The 20,165-nt window shown below is 43.7% G+C and overlaps 3 protein-coding genes across 8 annotated transcripts in view; all 3 read right to left on the reverse strand.

The window, feature by feature from the left end:
* Positions 1 to 20,165, reverse strand: part of LOC124477450 (histone-lysine N-methyltransferase 2B-like) — a 30,582-nt gene that overhangs the window by 5,847 nt on the left and 4,570 nt on the right. The gene's annotated exons all lie outside the window — the stretch shown is intronic.
* On the reverse strand, positions 1,565 to 11,583 carry LOC124477446 (E3 ubiquitin-protein ligase TRIM16-like). 4 transcript variants are annotated; one of them, XM_047035234.1, is made up of 12 exons: positions 11,502 to 11,583; positions 11,030 to 11,290; positions 9,638 to 9,851; positions 9,457 to 9,532; positions 8,841 to 9,100; positions 8,649 to 8,750; positions 3,799 to 4,017; positions 3,435 to 3,530; positions 2,973 to 3,206; positions 2,652 to 2,811; positions 2,361 to 2,420; positions 1,565 to 2,219 (listed from the first exon to the last, which is right to left on the reverse strand). In XM_047035234.1, exons 2-12 carry the CDS (start codon positions 11,068 to 11,070, stop codon positions 1,696 to 1,698), a joined length of 1,986 nt encoding a protein of 661 aa, XP_046891190.1. In that variant the 5' UTR covers positions 11,071 to 11,290; positions 11,502 to 11,583; the 3' UTR covers positions 1,565 to 1,695. The 4 variants fall into 4 exon arrangements, with proteins under 4 accessions (XP_046891190.1, XP_046891191.1, XP_046891193.1 ...); XM_047035235.1 differs by lacking the exons at positions 11,030 to 11,290; positions 11,502 to 11,583 and adding an exon at positions 11,291 to 11,491; XM_047035237.1 differs by lacking the exons at positions 11,030 to 11,290; positions 11,502 to 11,583 and having other exon boundaries at positions 9,457 to 9,516; positions 9,638 to 9,680.
* LOC124477448 lies at positions 13,014 to 18,471 on the reverse strand. 3 transcript variants are annotated; one of them, XM_047035239.1, is made up of 4 exons: positions 18,415 to 18,471; positions 18,023 to 18,149; positions 14,357 to 14,554; positions 13,014 to 13,931 (listed from the first exon to the last, which is right to left on the reverse strand). In XM_047035239.1, exons 2-4 carry the CDS (start codon positions 18,051 to 18,053, stop codon positions 13,603 to 13,605), a joined length of 558 nt encoding a protein of 185 aa, XP_046891195.1. In that variant the 5' UTR covers positions 18,054 to 18,149; positions 18,415 to 18,471; the 3' UTR covers positions 13,014 to 13,602. The 3 variants fall into 3 exon arrangements, 2 of the variants coding, with proteins under 2 accessions (XP_046891195.1, XP_046891196.1); XR_006957144.1 differs by lacking the exons at positions 18,023 to 18,149; positions 18,415 to 18,471 and adding an exon at positions 15,344 to 15,856; XM_047035240.1 differs by lacking the exons at positions 18,023 to 18,149; positions 18,415 to 18,471 and adding an exon at positions 14,851 to 15,325.

The following is a 20,165-nucleotide window of genomic DNA, read 5'->3' on the forward strand; positions in this document are numbered from 1 at the left end:
AGATATTATGCATAGTTTTTTTATGCGCGTGTTTAAAAAAAAAAAAAGATTTATCATCCTTATAATAGTTTAGTTAGATTTGGTATGCCAGGCTACTTACCATGCAGCTTTCTGGTGCAGGCTTGTTTGAATTATTGGCCCGCCCACCATAGCAACCATGAAGCAATCAAATCCCCTGTTACTTGTCAGGGCTGGGACCCCCAAACCTTAAATGACCCATTTTACCTGATATGTGTATATGCATGTAGGCCTATGTGGAAATCCCTCTTTGATTTCATTGACTGGGACATGGCCAGGGAATATGATGAATTGATTCACAAGCTTTTCTTACAGCAACGCATGCTGTGGCTTTGCCAATGTTTTCTGCATCGCTTATACTGTATAAAAATGTAGCCTACCTGACGCGAAAAACCTCAAGGCTCTAATGCAGAGAGTCTGAAGCACAGTAAAAGTTTCAAGTAGCTTTATTGTCCATTTCTTCACGTCAAGACATAAAAAGGAATCGATATGACGTTTCCCACTCTCCCACAGTGAAACATAAAAAGCACAGGGACAACAGATAATACATTTCTTAAAACAAAGCGTTACATATTCACATACAACAGCATAACCTTAAAACTTGCTGCGGCGTGTTATATTTGCAATGTAGGCCACGGCCCAAAAAGGTCTTGCAAATAAATGAGTCCTTGTCGGCTGAATCGATATCGCTCAAACAAGAACACATCCGTGTGAAATAAAGGATCTTGGCGATCGCGAAGAACTCTATTGGTATGGAAAGAAAATCGAACTAGAATATATCTCCTTGGTCAGCTGGGTCTCTCAAAAAGGGAGCTGCCAATTATTTTCCGGGGGTGTGGCAAGCTTATCCAGATACACTTACGTTAGCCTGCTGGGGGCGTGATTTATCTTAGCCTGAAAATTAGCTCGCTAAACTGCTTTACGAGCTACGACGAATAGCCCCCAGTAGAGCCAAAACTAAACGATCATATACAATCACACTATAATTTACAGCTGGAATTATGGAACAAATGAACAATGATTATAAACCAACTAAAACAATGACATGGTTCTGCATGATGGTATAATAATAAGACTTTATTTAAATAGCACAGTTCATACAAGAATTGCAGCTCAATGTGCTTTACATAAAATCAATAAAAACAATAAACAATAATAATAAAAACAATAATACGAGTGATTAAAGTAATAATTTAAATAGCAAATCAATACAAACAATAATATAACTAATTAAAGTAGTAAAACCCTTCTGAGATCAAATCAGTTAAATGCTTTGGTAAAAAGGTGGTTTTAAGCTGTCTTTTAAAAACGTCTAGCGTGTTTGCTTCCCTAATATTTATGTATAATTTGTTCCATAGTTTTGGGGCATAATTGACAAAGGCAGCATCACCAACCTTCTTATGACTGCTTCTGGTGACCTCTAATAGGCCTGCATTTGATGATTGCAGTGTTCTAGCTGGTGTGTAGTTTATAAGAGAGTTAGCAATGTAGCTAGGTCCTTGTCCGTGTAGAGCTTTGTGTGTGAGGAAAAGGACCTTAAAGTCAATTCTGAAGGTAACAGGGAACCAGTGTAAAGTAGCTAGGACAGGACTTATGTGTTCTCTCCTTTTAGTTTTGGTTAATAATCTAGCTGCAGAATTTTGAATGTATGAAGGTTATACTCCTCTACAAGACCCTCTACCACAGCTTCATAATCTCTGCACTGTTACCATGGTTACCAAGCCAAAACCCAGGGTAGAGTGGCTGGGTGAAAGTGGTCCGGACTCTGTGGAGGAGGGTCACTGTGTCAGAGATGACACTGTAGAAGGACAGAGTACCTGCCTTATGATCCAGGTACACTCCTACTCTGGAGGACTGAGGGCCTGCTACTGCAGTAAAAACACTCTTATGTCTGAACTTGTAAGCACCACTAAAACATTGTAACCTCCAGGACTTGTTATTGTTACCAAAGTAGGAGTTACCCTCTGTTCTGCTGATGTCTTTATATGAGACTGCTATGTCAACACCGTTACCTCTCATCTCCACCTCCCAATAACAGCGTCCAGACAGAGCCTCTCTACACAGCACCTGACTGTACTTGGTGAACCTCTCTGGATGGTCAGGATATGGCTGCTGCTGCATTGGATATGTCACCTTCCTGTTCTCAGACAGAGAGAGGCGTTTATGTGCTGTGTTTGGGTCCAGAGTGAGCTGACAGGAATCTGGGTGGACAGCAGAGACCAGATCAGAGTTAATAACACGTCCATTCATGTGTCACCATGTTAAAGCTGCTGTTGTTCTGGATCAGATTCATCATTCAACACGAGTCAGTGGAGAGAGACCTGGATGCTTCAGAGACTCACATGGTAAGAGGTCTGCTCTGGTCTTGGGCTCTGGAGGCAGGAACACATCCACTGTGGAGACTGGAGACATACACACACACACAATAATACAGACACACATACGCACAGATAGATAAATAAACACACATATACACACAGGTACATGCAATCAGACACACACACACAGAAACACACACACAAACAGAGAGACGCAGACATGTGTTAAGAAGAAACATTCTACTCTAAACCATGTCTGGGTCCATGAGGCTTAACGTGCTGTTCCCCCAGACCGGCTGTGTTTAACCAGCTCACCTGTGGTGGAGATGTTGGAGCACTCTCTCTGGATCAGCTCCTCTAGTTTGTCTCTCAGCTTCGAGACCACCTCAGTCACATGTTTGAAGTACTGAAGAGGAGGAACAGACATTCTGGGGACATCTGAAGATACACTGGTACTGGAGAGAGACTGGCAGTTCTGGAGACAGGGAGGGGGGAGAGAGATAATGAAAGACAGAGGGGGAGAGAGAAACAGATGGAAGAAGGACAGATAGACAGACACACAGGTTGAGCAGATATCCTACATGATCAGACAGTGAGTGTTGCTTCAGATCTGAGCAGCCAGGGTAGTCTAGACACCTGGAGGAAGTGGATGTTGTCCTCTGTGTGCGAGAGCTTCTCCAGCTCAGCGTCTCTCCTCTTCAGCTCAGCTATCTCCTGCTCCAGTCTCTCCAGCAGTCCTTCAGCCTCACTCACTGCTGCCCCCTGCTGAGCTCTGATTAGATCCTTCACCTCAGAGCGCCTTCTTTCAATGGAGCGGATAAGCCCAGTGAAAATCCTCTCACTTCCCTCCACTGCTGCCTGGCCTGAGCGCTGGAGAGGGGGGGGGGGGGGGGGGGGGGGGGGGGGGGGGGGGGGGGGGGAGAAGAGAGGGAGAGAGATGAAGGGAGGAGAGAGGGGAGAAAGAGAGACAGAGAAAGAGAGAAATACATGAAGATATCGCTCGAGAGACACCAATCTTCCTGAATGTAGAGAGTTCACCTGTCCTATCCAGGTATCTCCCAGTAGCACAACTACAGTAGTGGAGATCTTGATGCTGACCTTGAAAGACTCCACAGCCTGTTGGAGCTCCTTCAGCTCCTTCTCTCTCTGCTGGACTCTCTGCTGGACTTCTTGCTGACTCAGAACCAGCTTGTCCTGGAGAACAACACACATGACAACAACACAGTGTAGGAGTACAGGACTATGGTGACGTGGATCTCTGTCGGAACACACTGAACACCAACACTGAATTCAGTTGTTAACACAGCTGCTTAACATGTGTAGTACAGCCATTAGCTACATAACTGAATGTGGTTTGTCTTGTTCTTGTTTATCACAAGAGAATATAGCTTTGTGTGAGCGAGCAAAGACCGACTAAATATGCGGTCGATTCTGAGATTACTAGAACAAGTTCAGGTTTTACCTGTTTCTCCTTCCTCTCTGTTTTGGCTGACACCGTGTCATGGCCTTTATGTTCTTCCATGGTACACAGCATGCATATACACTGCTGGTCTGTCCGACAGAAGACGTCCAGTAGCTTGTCATGACTGGAGCAGATCATCTCCTGCAGACTCAGTCCAGACGTGGCTTCCACCAGCTTGTGATTCTTCATTTTAGGATGGTAGTGGGGCTGGAGGTGAGTCTGGCAGTAGGACAACAAACACATCAGACAGGACTTGAGGGCTCTCTCCTTCCCTGGCCCAGTGCAGAGGTCGCAGGTCACCTCTCCTGGCCCAGCTGGACTGGTCAGCTCAGAGGGGGCCGCCTGGGCTCCTCCTGTCTCCTTTAGCTTCTCCACCACCTCAGCCAACATGTTGTTCCTTTTCAGAGCAGGCCTCAGAGTGAAGCTCTGTCTGCACTGGGGGCAGCTGTAGACTCCCTTCTGCTCATACTGGTCCCAGCAGCCCTCGATACAGCTGCTACAGTAGCTGTGACCACAGGGGAGGGTGACAGGATCCTTTAAGAGGTCCAGACAGATGGAACAGCAGAACTGGTCCTGGTCCAGCACAACTCCCTGCCGGGCCATGCTGGTGTGGTAGTGACGGTCGCTCTCTCTCACACACAAACACAAGTGGAGAGAGGGAGAGGGAGCGAGAGAAAGAGAGATCGGTTTCGTTTCTTCAGAATAACAACTGTAGTGGGAGGAGGGAGTGATTTCATGGTTCGGTCAGAGGGTGGAGTTTAGGGAGTACAGTGAAGGACCATGTGTGCAGCGGTGTTGTCCTTGTAGCCTAGTCCTAGCCTACTATTTGCTTTCCCCAAATGTAAAATCCTTGTTGAAAATTCCTCCATGCACAGGGAGCAGCGGAACTGCTCTTCAGACAGGAGGTTGATGGTGGAAGCCATGACTGGAGAAGAATGACAGAGTCTATCTGTCATGAATGGATTGAAGAAATTAGAGTAGGAAAAAAACCTACCTAAAAGAACCAAACTGAACTTTAAGGCTGTCCCTTTTAAGTATGGTCCTTTTGAACATACACAATGTAAATCTTGTCAACTCAAAGGATGGCGGAATACATGAAATGTTTAAATGAAATGTACAAAAACACTGGACAACATCTTCAGCTGTTTATACATAGTTAGAGACAGTTGGATAAGGCAGGAAAGCATGGAGAGAGACAGGATAGACGTGTTCCTGAACATCTTCCGTTTTGTGCTTCACGGAGACATGGCTGAGTGAACTGATCCCAGACTCTGCGCTACAGCTAGCAGGTTTCAAACTGCTGAGAGCGGAGCGTGACTCCCTGCTTTCTGGCAAAACAAAAGGCGGTGGTATTTGTTTTTTTGTGGCTGGTGTGAAGATGTGACAGTGATTCTGCAGCACTGTTCTCCTGATCTGGATTTTTTATTTATTAACTGTAAACCTTTTTACTCGCCACGTGAGTTTGCTTCATTCATACTGGTCGGCGTCTACATGCCCCCTCAGGTTAGCGCCAACGAGGCTCAACGTGTGCTCGCCAACCAGATATTGAGTGTGGAGCATGAAAATCCAGATTCCTTGGTTATTGTGCTAGGCAACTTTAACAAAGGCAATCTCACTCAAGAACTCCCCAAATACAGACAATTTATCAAATGCCCTACCAGAGAAGAGCAGTGGATCACTGCTACTCTACTATCAGTAAAGCATACCATGCTTTACCCGAGCAGCACTGTGTCACTCAGACCACACCATGGTCCACCTGATTCCTGCATACAGGCAGAAGCTTAAGCGCTGTAAGCCTGCTGTGAAGACATCGAAACAGTGGACCAGTGAGGCTATGGAGGAACTGCAGGCGTGCTTGGACTGTACTGACTGGGACATGTTCATGACTGCTACCAATAGTCTGGATGAGCTCACGGAGGCTGTGACATCATACATCAGCTTCTGTGAGGACTGCTGTATACCAACACGCACCAGGGTGAGCTACAACAACGACAAACCCTGGTTTACAGCTAAACTCAAAAGGCTGAGGCTGGACAAAGAGGCAGCGTTTAGGAGTGGGGACAAGAACAGATTCAAGGAGTCGAAGAACAGGTTTAGCAAGGCGGTGAGAGAGGCTAAACAACTGTACTCGGAGAGACTAGCACATCAATTCTCTGCTAATGGCTCTGCTTCTGTCTGGAGAGGCCATCAGGCAGATCACCAACTTCAAGCCCAGAGCCCCCCACTCCACTAACGACTCCCGCCTGGCCAACGACCTGAATGAGTTCTATTGTAGATTTGAAAGACAATTGGACAGTCCTGAACAACCCCTTTCCACCCATGAGGCCCCCTCCCTCTCCCCCTCTACAGTGACGACCCTCTCCATTCAGGAGAGAGAAGTGAACAAAGTGTCAGAGACAGAGAGACAGAACCCCCGCAAAGCAGCTGGGCCGGACTCTGTCTCTCCAGCCACCCTCAAGAACTGCGCTGACCAGCTGTCTCCGGTGTTTACCTACATCTTCAACACTTCCCTGAAGACATGCCATGTGCCAGCCTGTCTCAAGTCCTCCACCATCATCCCTGTGCCCAGAAAGCCCAGGCCAACTGGACATAATGACTACAGACCCGTCACCCTGACCTCTGTGGTAATGAAGTCTTTTGAGCGCCTGGTGCTGGCACACCTTAAATCCATCACAGACCCTCTACTGGACCCCCTGCAGTTTGCCTACAGAGCCAACAGGTCTGTGGACGATGCAGTTAATATGGCCCTCCACTTCACCCTACAGCACCTGAACTCCCCAGCATCCTACGCCAGGATCCTGTTTGTGGACTTCAGCTCTGCCTTTAATACCATCATCCCCGCCCTGCTTCAGGACAAGCTCTCCCAGCTGAAAGTGCCTGATTCCACCTGCAGGTGGATCACAGAATTCCTGTCTGACAGGAAGCAGTGCGTTAAGCTGGGAACACAAGTCTCTGATTCCCGGTCCATCAGCACCGGATCTCCCCAGGGCTGCGTCCTTTCTCCTCTGCTCTTCTCCCTGTACACCAACAGCTGCACCTCCAGTCATCCGTCTGTCAAACTCCTGAAGTTTGCGGACGACACCACCCTCATTGGGCTCATCTCTGGTGGAGACGAGTCTGACTATAGGTGGGAAGCGGACAACCTGGTGACCTGGTGCAGCCAGAACAACCTAGAGCTCAATGCTCTCAAGACAGTGGAGATGGTTGTGGACTTCAGGAAGAACACAGCCCCACTCACCCCCATCACCCTGTGTGACTCCCCAGTCAACACTGTGGAGTCCTTCCGCTTCCTGGGCACTATCCTCTCCCAGGACCTCAAGTCGGAACTGAACATCAGCTCCCTCACCAAGAAAGCACAACAGAGGATGTACTTCCTGCGGCAGCTGAAGAAATTCAACCTGCCAAAGACAATGATGGTGCACTTCTACACAGCCATCAGTGAGTCCATCCTCACCTCCTCCATCACCATCTGATACGCTGCTGCCACTGCCAAGGACAAGAGCAGGCTGCAGCGTATCATCCGCACTGCGGAGAAGGTAATTGGCTGCAATCTGCCTTCCCTCGAGGACCTGCACACCTCGAGGACCCTGAGGCGAGCGAAGAAGATTGTGGCGGACTTCTCCCACCCTTGACACTCCCTGTTTCAGTCACTCCCCTCCGGCAGAAGGCTGCGGTCCATCAGGACCAAAACCTCACGCCACACAAACAGTTTCTTCCCTTCCGCTGTTGGCCTCCTCAACAAGGCCAAGAGTTCACTCTGACTTTAAATGACTTCATGTCTAAAACTATTTGCATTTTGCACTACATTCAATTGCTGTAATATTTGTATTTTATATTGTATTTTATATTGTATTTTATATTGTAGATTGGCAACTTATATTTTATTTTATGGCAATTTGTATTTTATTGTATACTTTATTTTAATTGTTATTGTATTCCACTGCTAGTTATGTATCCTTAGTATAGTTAGACCACACATTTAAATGTAAGATTCCTATATGTTTATTGTATGCACCTTCCTATGGAGTTAGATTAGTTTCATAATTCAAACAAACAAACGCAACACGATTCAAACAAACTTAACACGATCCAAACAAACGTAACACGATTCATACAAACATAACACGATTCAAACAAACAAACGTAACACGATTCACAAATGTATTTCGTGATTCTCAAATGTAATTCACAAATAAATGACCCTATTACATTCGTTTGCAACCTGACAAACACAAGTTACAAATCCCTGCATTTGTTGGTGTGAATCCCTGCATTCCTTCGTGTGAATCCCTGCATTCGTTCGTGTGGATTTTTGGAACTTTCCTGACGCGCTTAGATTCACAAATGCATTTTTTCTAAAAGATATCCTCTGCAGCCTATCAAATGTCTCCAATTTTAGCCAATCACATATGGACTACAACAACCTTACCCGCCATAGTCACGGACTTGACAACACGAACAATGGCGTCTGGTGGTAGCCGCCCACCAAATGTAAGTGAAATATAGCTTGTTAATCTTATTAAACCGATTATCATACGTGATTGAATATTCTTGAGAATGGCAGGATCCATGTTTAGTCATTTTAAGTGTTTCCTACGTTTAGCAAGCTAGCTAGTCAATGTCTAACTTAACCTGGGCTTGCTAGCTAACATGATGGATACAGTACAGTACTGTACGATTGATGCATTAGTTTGCGGTCAAGCCAGGTGGAGTGTGGCAGGTCAAAATAATAAAATCAAATGGGTATGGTGTAAGACAAATTGGGCAAACCTGGAAAAAACATCATTCAATGGAATATTTAAATAAATTGTAATAAGAAGAAACCAAAGTGCTTATGTGGAAGGCATTACCTCAAAAGATACTCCCATCCCTTTTCTGGTCCCTGTGGTAAGTTCAACTGGCTGATCAATGACATGGCAATCTTCATCAAGACTAGCCCCAGGTGTATTGTTCTTAAAAAAGAAGATTTGTAGATTTTCAAACAAACAAAAAATATGCATGTTTAATTGAGTAATAACAGAATTGTTGCCGTACAAACGTACAGTTATTGTGCCACTGCATTGTCCCACATGCAACGGCAAGAGCTGCAAGGGCATTTCACTACCACAGGTGATGCAGGTTGACTGTGGCATCTTTGAAAACTCAGGTGAGTCATAAGGCAATGGCTCTGTAGATAGGTGCTCTTGTATTGGAACCACATAGATTGTGTTCTTTCCATTGTTTGAAGCTGCTTTTAACACACGTGTGGAGTAGCCTTCAGAGTCTATTGGAATAATTGTGAGCTTGCGACGCCCACTACCACCTGGTAAAAAAAAAAAAAACCAGAACAAAAAGATTTTCATTATTGGAGGTACTAAGTAGCCTTGTACAACCATTTGTACCACCTGTTCTCGTGAGGACACATTCTGTTTCACCTCACAGACCAGGCTGGACTTGCACACGTTTTGTTTGGTAGTGGCATTGACAATGGGCGTTGAGAAAAGTTATTATGCAGTCTACTGGATCACACTACACAAATCCAAACAATTACACAGATGATGGGTTCTGGAGACAGTCTAATACTTTCAGACTGACCTGTTGAGTGAAACAGAATGTGAGCTTGCGAGATCAGGATGGTTGTACAAGGTGATCTAGCAACAACAGTGATAGAAATGCTACCTGTTCCCTTGGAAAACATCCATCCTCCTTTTAGGGTCTTCAGTTTAGAGTATTCATCCTCTACAAGAGACACAATCTAAAATAATAATAAATGAATACAAATGGCAAACACTATTCAGTAAGTCCCATTTTTAACAATTAGAATGATTGACTATTTAACATTATTGTATTATTTGTTTACCTCACTGTGCTTCAAGTGGTCTGCTAGACTGAGCATCCTTTTACCAAGGCCAGCATGGGCAAATTCTATCTCTTCAGAGCCCTTTGGTGTATACAGGGTTGGTTCAGAAAGGACAAAAAAATGAAAGGCTGTACTTTTTACAGTGCAGGTGGAAGGGGTTGAGAACCGTCTTTTTCCTCTTGGCTGATCGGTATTAAACATACTTGGGAACTGCCTGATGAGGGAGTGACAAAAAGATGAATGAAGAAAACAGCATTGATTTGCAATAATTGCTGAACTATTTCAATATGTTAATTAATTGCTTGAGGATCATAATGCCCTGATAGATAAACAGACAGGCACAGTCAGATTGTAAAATACATTAGCTATGACTTGCAAAGGACGTATAGCCCCTATACGTCCACTGTAGGTTAGTGCATGACATGTGCACCAGCAAATACTATTTCAAAATAAATTCCTGCATTAAAATAATGTATCATGACTTTGTATGATTTGGTCATGTATTATCACACTAGCATTTAATTATCACGTCAAACAATTACACTGCACTAAACTGTTAGTGTAAATGTAAAGTGAAAATAACAAAACCAGTCAGTATGATGACTTGAGCGAATATCATTCATTCACGTCTTACTAAAACAGCGGCCACGCGAAAGGGAATAAGGAAACTGTTTCCTCTACTAAAAAATACAATGCGGGTCACGTGAAAAAAGGATCCAAAGACTCGTAGAAAGACCGAGTCGGGGAAGGAACTAATCATTCGTTTCCTCTTGCTACAGAGCCTATGCAGGTCACGTGAAAAATGATCCAAAGACTCGTAGAAAGACCGAGTCGGGAAAGGAACGAATCATTCGTTTCCTCTTGCTACAGCCTATACAGGTCACGTGAAAAATGATCCAAAGACTCGTAGAAAGACCGAGTCGGGAAAGGAACGAATCGTTCGTTTCCTCTAGCTACAGAGCATATGCAGGTCACGTGAAAAATGATCCAAAGACTCGTAGAAATGAACGAATCACTCGTTGAGAGGACTCGTTACTCCCGAGTCCTTATAAGGATTCGTTCAAAATGAACGAATCGTTCACGAACGACACATCACTAATTCACACGAACGAATGCAGGGATACACACCAACGAATGCAGGGATTTGTAACTTATGTTTGTCAGGTTGCAAACGAATGTAATAGGGTCATTTATTTGTGAATCGCGTTACATTTGAAAATCACGAAATACATTTGTGAATCGTGTTACGTTTGTTTGAATCGTGTTACGTTTGTTTGTTTGAATCGTGTTATGTTTGTATGAATCGTGTTACGTTTGTTTGGATCGTGTTAAGTTTGTTTGAATCGTGTTGCGTTTGTTTGTTTGAATAATGAAACTAATCTATCTCCATACCTTCCTGCCAAAGCAAATTCCTTCTCTGTGCCAACTTCCATGGCGAATAAATCCCTTTCTGATTCTGATGCAGGACAATGGCCCGGGCCGGAATCAAACCTGGGTCCTTGCGTTTCAGCCTAAGCAGTACGCGCTCCATCTGGTGAGGCCCCAGACTTTAGGATCTAAGTAAAAGCTGTCCATCCGCACACTTTCTTGCTGCATCTAGTTTCAGTACAACCTGCAGCATCTAACAACAGCACTGTGAGTTCTTTCAGTTACCTGTGAAGAAAAAAAGACCAACCAAAAAGTTCAACCAATCGCTCGTTACAAACTACACACTACCAAACAACACATGACCCGAAAGGGCATACTGAAGTAGAGAAACTACAGAACAGTCTATATTAAGTTGACTTCATCCTTTTCACCAATGTGCGATGAACTACAACATGATGGTCATACCACTGCACTGTACCCACAAGTTATGACCTACCTCGACGAACAGGATGTTGACATGTGAGGAATGGGGGAGGGCAGGTGCTGCTGTCTATCATCAGTCCCTCCCCTTTCTGGCCTCCCCTCGTTGAACCCTTCCAGCACCTCAGCTACCATGACCGCTTTGAAAGTATTATTTCTAAAACTTTCAAAACAAAACAATGACGTATTACTGTAGCAGAAAAAGGGATGTTTCACATTACAGGGCCAGTCCGCCCATCTGCCAAAGGAATTAAACTCTGACGCTACACAGAATTCATGCCCGTCTGCATTACTGGGTTCTTTGATCTTCTATTATTTAAAAAGGAGGATTTGATGTCATGTGATCACTTCCAGGGGTCCTTGTACAGGCTGATCCAGGAGATCTCTGACGGGTTTGATGTCCTCAATCAGCTGGTTTTCAGTCAGGTTCCTCAGTGGCCAGGTCTGCGTGGTGCTGCCTGCAGTAACTTTGGGCTTCTGTCCAGGTCATTGACTGGTTCACGTAAACAAAAGCTGCGCCTTTAAATTGGATTTGTTTTTGATGAGAACGTTGATAGATTACGCTAGCTGTGTTTCTTCTTATATTTATATATTAATACATGAATATTTATATATGGTTGTTTTTTTTATTTTGTGGCACCCCAAATCCTTATTATTAGGGATGTGCAACCTGAAATATCCCTCAACTAAGCTACAGGGTGGGTTCGCTGTGATAAAGTGTTATTCCAGTAATACACTGTGGGTTCTAATCCCACCCATTCAAAGGAAAATAATCTGCACTGTTTACACTATATAATGGGCTCAAATACCCTACCCTCTGAAGATTCGACCCATTTTACAACTCAGGTCGGACAAAAGTCTACATTATATGAATACAAGTACAGGAGACGAAATTGACATAGACGTGCTCACCTTGATTGCAGATTACGGTTATTCTTAACGAGCAGGAAGTGTCATACCACTTGGTGGCATGTCCAATCCCAACTCACAATTTGAAAAATACATTTGTGGGTTTGCCAACATACCAGTTCCTGAACTCAGCCTGTCACTTTCCATCTGCCAGAGACCACTTCCAGCTGTTGATGTCATCATACAGACCTATCCAGACTGCCCTATTACAACTAATGAGTGTTCATGCCCGCTATCTCGAGTAGTTTGATCATGTCCTCTATGTTGTCTATGGTGGCCAGGTCAGTGTGCTTCTGTCTGCAGTAGCTCTGGGCTTCAGTCCAGTTCTTTGGGTTGTTGAAAAGGTGATAGTGATGGAGGCATGAGGAGAGGGCACACAATCCTGTTCACATACAATAACAGCACATTGGTTGATGGCTGCAAGTAGAGTTATACCAAAGGTCCTGTAATCCCTATTAGTCTCATTATAAATATGAATATGTATATAATTATATAACATGATATTATTATGTTTCAAATACATCTGTGTAACTGTTCAATAGTTTGCATGACTGTATTATTAAAGTATTTGTCTTTCAAATGGTTTGAAGTAAAAAATTATATATATACAAATCATAGATTACCATTTTGAACCCTTGATTATTTTACTGAGGTAATGCATCGTACAATTCAGCAAATGTTGAATTTCTACTCCTTCAACCTTAAAACACACACACACACTGACCCGAGACTAAAAGTACTGTATTTTTTCAAATAAATGCTGCAGCGTTTATTAAATAACGTTCATTTTTGGTGAGGCGTTAATTCGAGGGCAGCGTTTATTCGAAGAAATACGTTATGTAAAGTTTGTAATCCTCCATACCTGCCTATAACAAGTTTTTCAGATAGCGTCTACTGGATTATTAATAGTACTGTAACAGACTGAATGAATTGTTCTCACAATTTGTTTTGAATCGTAATCATTCAAATATCACACTTTGTTAAAGGTAAAAAAAAAAAAGACAATTTATTTTCAAGTCATCTGAAATCAACAATGCATTCAAAACAATTGGAACTCTCTCACCGTCCTCCTCTCCCGCTCGCTTAGTATTCGATCCTGTGGCCTACAAGGCCCCAACCAACAGTGGGGGTCCTAGCACATTTGGCGCCCCGGGCAAGCCCCCCCCCCCCCCCAACCAACCAACAACACACCACACTCTCTCAGGTATTTACATCCACTTTACATTGGATGAGCGCAACCTTTGGTTTTCCTCCCTGAGCTCATTACATTCCTTTTGTAATCTTTCAGTCTTTTCCTTACAAAGTCTGTTGTCACACTGTTGTTCTTCCTCCTCAAGTGGCGCCAGCTCAGCATCAGGCTCTGATGACAGTTCTAGGAGGACATCCATTGCATCTGACTTCTTCTTCTCCTCCACCCACTTGCTCTTCATTCTGTTGTGCTGCTCATAACTCTCCCCTTTTCTCTTCTTGATGGCTGGTGTGTGTGTGAAGATGGATGGTACCCAGTCAGGGGACAACGGGTCATCAGATTTGGCACCTATAATAAGAGAGTTTATGTCCAACTAATTAGAAAAAAGAGTCACTTAAATATGTGATATCATTACTGTTGACCAGCTAACCCCTCTCTCCCTTAAACAACTGCTAACTAAAACGGAAAGTCAACTTTTCCTTCAATTCCCAAAAAGTTGGGATGCTGTGAAAAAAGTAAATAAAAACAAAGGACCAAGTATGAAAAAACAAAGTTTATCAGTCTTAACACAAGCCTCACATATTGTCTTTGTTTTACATTCAGTTGATTATCGGTGTAAAAGGATTTCCAAATCATTTCATTCCAAATACATTTTGAGTTTAGTTGATTCAACAACCCAACTATTTAGCAAACTTTAACTCATTACACCACTGCAGTTGGTCGCCTCGATACACAACAAACTATGTCAAACTATATCTCAATGTGTCGCTCACCACCTCCTTCAGCCTCGTGTGTCTCATCCACAGTGTGTTGCTCATCGGCTTCAGCAGGCTGCAGTGGGGTTTTTCTTTGGTCCCTCTTCCTTTGACTTGCAGATTGTGCAGTGTTGGTGCAAGTGATTTCTGTGTGACCCAGATAGAGGGAGGGTGCCCAGTCTGGGTCAGTCTCCATCATCTCATATGCAGGTTGACCTGCAATACAATGAAAAAGGTTTTAGCTTCATAACATGGAACCAGAAGTATTAGCCTACTATAAGTCAGAGATTGTACTCAAGTAAGAGTACATATGTTACAGGCCTGTATATGACGTTTGCATGCCATTTAATGGTATAAACAGAAGATTTTTCGCACATAATAATAGACTAACATAATCGCTGTTACAACATGCATTGTTTTGATTCATCTGTGCCACACATAATTCGTCCAAAATGACACGTGGTTGTAACGTCAGATATTTCACATTTGTCAACATCACTTAAATCTCTTGCCTTTATGAAAATGTCGAGAGCAAACATACATAAAACGAGATATGTTTGCAAAGGTGATGTTTTTGCGTCGCACCGCTGATACCCAGGCGATCCGACGCCTCTTCGTTACGTCCGCTACATGCTGTCCCTGTCCTTTCTTCAAAGTGGGAAATCCAAAAAACCTATCCCCGTAGTTAAGTTTTTGACATTTACTGTCGTGAGACTTTCTACTGCAACCTATTACACAACAAGAACGTACCATTTTGACACCTGAATGAAATGAATTAATAACACAATTCTCTAACAACAGCGCAACAGTGCACTGATACCGTCAAAATGGCGATTAACGCTACTCCCATAACCATTCGGTTCTCGCAACCGTGACGTCACCTGACAAAGACCGATTACTTAGACAAATAACTTATACTCTTTGATATAGATGTTTTATGGCTAAAAATACGATAATTAATATACCTGTATATACTTGTGTTCAACTTTACTTTACTTTGCTTACCTTTGATTAAGTGTTCGCTGCAAATACGTGTATATTTGGACGGCTGCCATTGTTTGCCCTCCCCGCAGGGAGAAGTAAGGTTACGTTTAATAATGGCGCAAATCCACAATCTCCTCCTCTCTTGGCTTTCTTTATCGGACGGAATTCTATAGAAACACAGCTCATGCCTCCTCTTCGATTAGTGCATCCGATAGCACAACAACTATCCGGCATTTTGGCAACACAAAAGCAACAGACTCAAAGTAAGAATTGAGTATGAAGCAGAAAGTGTTTTTTGCCCTTCCAGGGGGCGTGTACGGTGGCCCTGAAGTGCAAAACACAACGGCAAATAGCAAAACACAACGGCAAATAGCAAAACACAAAGGCAAATAAAAACACAACGGCAAATAGTAAAACACAACGCCGAATAGGAAAACTCAACGGCGATTGGGCGAATAGGAAAACTCAACGGCAAATAGGAAAACGCAACGGCAAATAGGAAAACACAACAACACAACGGCACAAGGCTGGTCCCAGCCTCCTAGCCCTACCTCCTGCTCTGCATCCAGCGCTGGTCCCAGCCACCTAGCCCTACCTCCTGCTCTGCATCCAGCGCTGGTCCCAGCCACCTAGCCCTACCTCCTGCTCTGCATCCAGCACTGGTCCCAACCTCCTGCTCTGCATCCAGCACTGGTCCCAACCTCCTGCTCTGCATCCAGCACTGGTCCCGACCTCCTGCTCTGCATCCAGTGCTGGTCCAAGCCTCCTTCCACTAACCCCTGCTGTGCATCCAGTGCTGGTCCAAGCCTCCTTCCACTAACCCCTGCTGTGCATCCAGCGCTGGTCCAAGCCTCCTTCCACTAACCCATGCTGTGCATCCAGTGCTGGTCCCAGCCTCCTTCCACTAAACCCTGCTCTGCATCCAGTGCTGGTCCCAGCCTCCATCCACTAAACCCTGCTCTGCATCCAGTGCTGGTCCCAGCCTCCTACCACTATACCCTTACTCAGGTCCAGCACTTTCTAATTATTTCGGTGTTGTAACCGCTAACCACTCTCAAATGAATTACAGTCCATGATGTTTGTGTGATTGCATAATTTTGTAACAATTGCCTTTTTGTTAGCTTATGTCACGCCAGATGCTTCTTTGCATGGTAGTTCTCTATGGTAAAAGTGGGGGTTACGTGCACCCCGAAGGACGCGGATCATTCTCTGGTGTACGCAAAATAAATCAGTGATTTTCCTTCCCAAACAGTCCTGTTGATGATTGGCCGACTGCAGTCTCAGTATCAAAAATAAATACATGCACTCTAGGCCAAGCCTGGCTTCAAGACCAACTTAGCCCCGCCCACAAAAGAATTTGGTCGGGAAGTTGGGTCTGGAGGGGCTGGTATTGGGGACAAACTATGTAAAACCAGGATTTGGGCGGACCAATGAAATGGTCAGGGCGGGCTTTATACGATGATGGACAGATGATCAGCAGTAACGTAATCACCCGCGTCACGAAAGAGCGCTTGGGTTGAATTCGTTTTCAACAAACAACATATTACGTTGCTCTGATTGGTTGTAGGTCTATCCAATTGAGCGAAGAGGCATTTGTTTTACAGTTTTTCACAATTGTTAACACATGTTTCTCTAAACAATAACGTCTTTCTCAAAACTGCACACACAAAACTGAAAACCTCACACACAAAATGCTAAACCTGACACTCCCTTTGCAAAAGGACTCTGCCATCAAATCTCTCACCTGTTCACAAAATGGAACTTGTGTAGGCCTACTCATTTGGTACACACAGCCATATTTTCAAATGACACACACATACCATTTATAACAGTACACACAAAAAGCATTTGCTGCACACTACCAAGCATTCACAGCACACAGTAGCGCAAAATTGAAAACACAGTTCTCAAAATGGAACACACTATATGAATGACAATGACTCTGGAGAATGAGCCGTTTCAACTTTTGTAAAATGTCTCAGTGTAGGCCACATTTTTTCATAGTCAAACATAAAACAGCACACATATGCAGCAAAAACAGTACAGTCAACGGCATACCTGTCAACACTCCCGTTTTCCCCGGGAATCTCCCGTATTTCACACCCATCTCCCGCCCCCTCCCGTTTTGTCATTTCTCCCATGAAACTCCCGTTTTGTCATTTCTCCCATGAAACTCCCGTAATTTGTATGGCCAAACCTCATTATATAAATATTCACATCAATATATTATTTCAATGTTGTCCAGTTGCCAGATCTTGTATGAAACACATCCTACTCACATAATACATAGGCTATCATACAATTTTCAACCCATTTGTGACCGCAACCAGAGCCCGTCTAGCACAAGTAAATGAAAAGGCATCTTAACACACAATTTACTATTCAGTCGTATCGTTTGTATATAAACCCATTCATACCTATTGACCAAATCATTTTCACCAGCCTCCCCCACAAAAGGTAATGCAATTGTTTGAGATCAGACCAATAAGTGATAATACAGATGAACACTAGTTCTATTCATACTATGAATGGTTCGTTAATTTGTTGTGAATGGCTCACATAATTGATAAAAGCACCCCGTCATCATGGTAAACATACTTGGATAACCCTGCTCTGCTAAATGCTACCCAGGCATAATGCTACACATGTTTGGAACACACAAACCCCATAAGGTTATGTAAGAGTAATTAGAAGGGGTACCTTTGCTTCGTAGGCCAGGTCCCAATGTCATATAAGACAGTTGTGTCCCGTGAGATGCCACACTTGGAGCATCGGTTTGGCAGTCTGCGTCTGTTGTGTGTTGTCGTTCTTGTGATGTACTGGTACTCTGAAATAAAAACGTGCAAATAAATATATTGTATCTACACAACACTGTTTCCAACAGATTGACTAGATATCATTAATAATAACGGGATCGACTTAGGTGGGTAACTTTACAGCTTAGCAAACAAACTATCGTGATTCTACTCAGCACCAGCCCCATTTACAATAAACTACATCACATATTCTACCTATAGTAGTAGATACAGGAGAAGTTAGCATTGGTAATAACTGTTAGCGACAAAATCATACTGTGGCCTAGGCCTACTTACAGCTTGCAGTTGCGATGAGCGTACGGTCGGAACAGCACCTCTTTTCAGGAACAGCTTCTTAGCAAATCCTGCTTGAAATTGTCCAAGGTTGACAAAACTGTCTCGAGTGAAATGTTCAGAGCAAATGTGTAATTGCGTGTCTAACTTCGCCGGGATCTTCTCATAGACAAACAGCAGCCATGCCTGTCGAATGTTTGGCTCCTTGGGAAGACTATAAGTGTTAGCCTTCCCTGTACAGCCTGGAATATGGCATTTACGACCGTGGTCCATTTTCAATATCCTTGTTATTGCTTAGAAGTAGCCTATCTACGTTATACCAGAGAATGTCTAATAAAGAGAGAACTCCCACTCTCGGGAAACTTCCGGGTTCCGAACTGGTTGCAGTTCCACTCAAGTTCCATATGAGGGCGCTAACGGTCGAGTGCAGAATGAATGGAGGTCTATGGAGCTATACCCTTCAAAATCCACTTTTCTCAGGATATAATTTTTTGTCTAGTAATTTGAATTCTGAAATCGAAAGGGGAGGCAAAAAAAATACACACCACTGGGTGTTAGATTTTTTTTTAAGTAGCCTTTCTGTTCTAAAAAGCCTTTGAAAATGGCATTGATGTCACACACATTGTACGACCAAAGCTACTGCTTGACGGCAAGCTCTGGTTACTTCCACTTTACTCTCGAGGCATCGACAACACAGCTGACAGCTTAGGCTCGCCCTGTCAATACAAATGCTAGAAAGAGTTTTGGCTTGCTAATGTTGTTGCTAATGTTGCTAATGCTCTGACATTCTGGTTCTGCTTCGGATGCCATCAAGCGGGATCTCTGGTCGTAGTCAGTCCTTCACTAACCAATCAACATTCGTTAGCAGAATGCTAGCGTGTTATGGGCAACAACGACTTACCCTGTAAGAAATCAAAAGGACATAAGTACCCGTTCATTCAACTTTTGACCTGTAATCCATGTTGAACATGCAAAAACTATAATCGAATCTGAGATTTATCAACAACAATCAGGCGAAAGAAACAAATTTAGCCGTTTAGCTCCATAGACCCCCATTCATTTTGCACTCCCCGCGATCACTCTTAGTGGAACTCTGGTGGAACTGCAACAAAATTCGGTACAATGGGGCTTAATAGGTAGTGGGCAGGCTCTCCTTCAACAGGCTCTGGCTATACCTCGGACTGGGCAGAAACAACAGTGAGTGGGCTGGTCTGTATGTAAATTCTGGGGCGTGACAAAGATACAGACCAGAGCCAAAAAGGGCGGTCCCCGGTCCTACGTAGGATCGGTAGCTTTGTTGAAAAGCTAGCGTTTTACAGCCACATTTTTTTCTTTTAGAGATTTGAATAGGAAAGAGGTGTCAATGGACTTTGATATTCACGGTATGTTCATTTTACCCACCGAACTGTCGTTATTCAACTATGACAAGGTAAAATCGGTTTTGCAGTCAATTGCCCCTTTAACTACATTCTCTGCGCAACCTACAACCCAGTTGCGCAGTTGATATCTCCGCAGGTAGGCGGGAGAATTTGAAAAATACATGGTTGATTTTTGATACAGAATCACTTGTAGAAATGGCAAAAGTCTCAGGTGGTGCAAAGGCAAAAAATAATATATAGCTGCAAATTAACAGTAGGCTACACAATGGACTGGCCATTGGGAGCACCTGGAGAATTCCAGATGGGCCGAAGCACTTCTGGTTGCCTTATAATTCGCTTGCCTTATTATTTTTTTTACTACTAATACAAATTTCG

The sequence above is a fragment of the Hypomesus transpacificus genome, chromosome 15 (assembly GCF_021917145.1).
Source record: "Hypomesus transpacificus isolate Combined female chromosome 15, fHypTra1, whole genome shotgun sequence".
NCBI lineage: Eukaryota > Metazoa > Chordata > Actinopteri > Osmeriformes > Osmeridae > Hypomesus > Hypomesus transpacificus.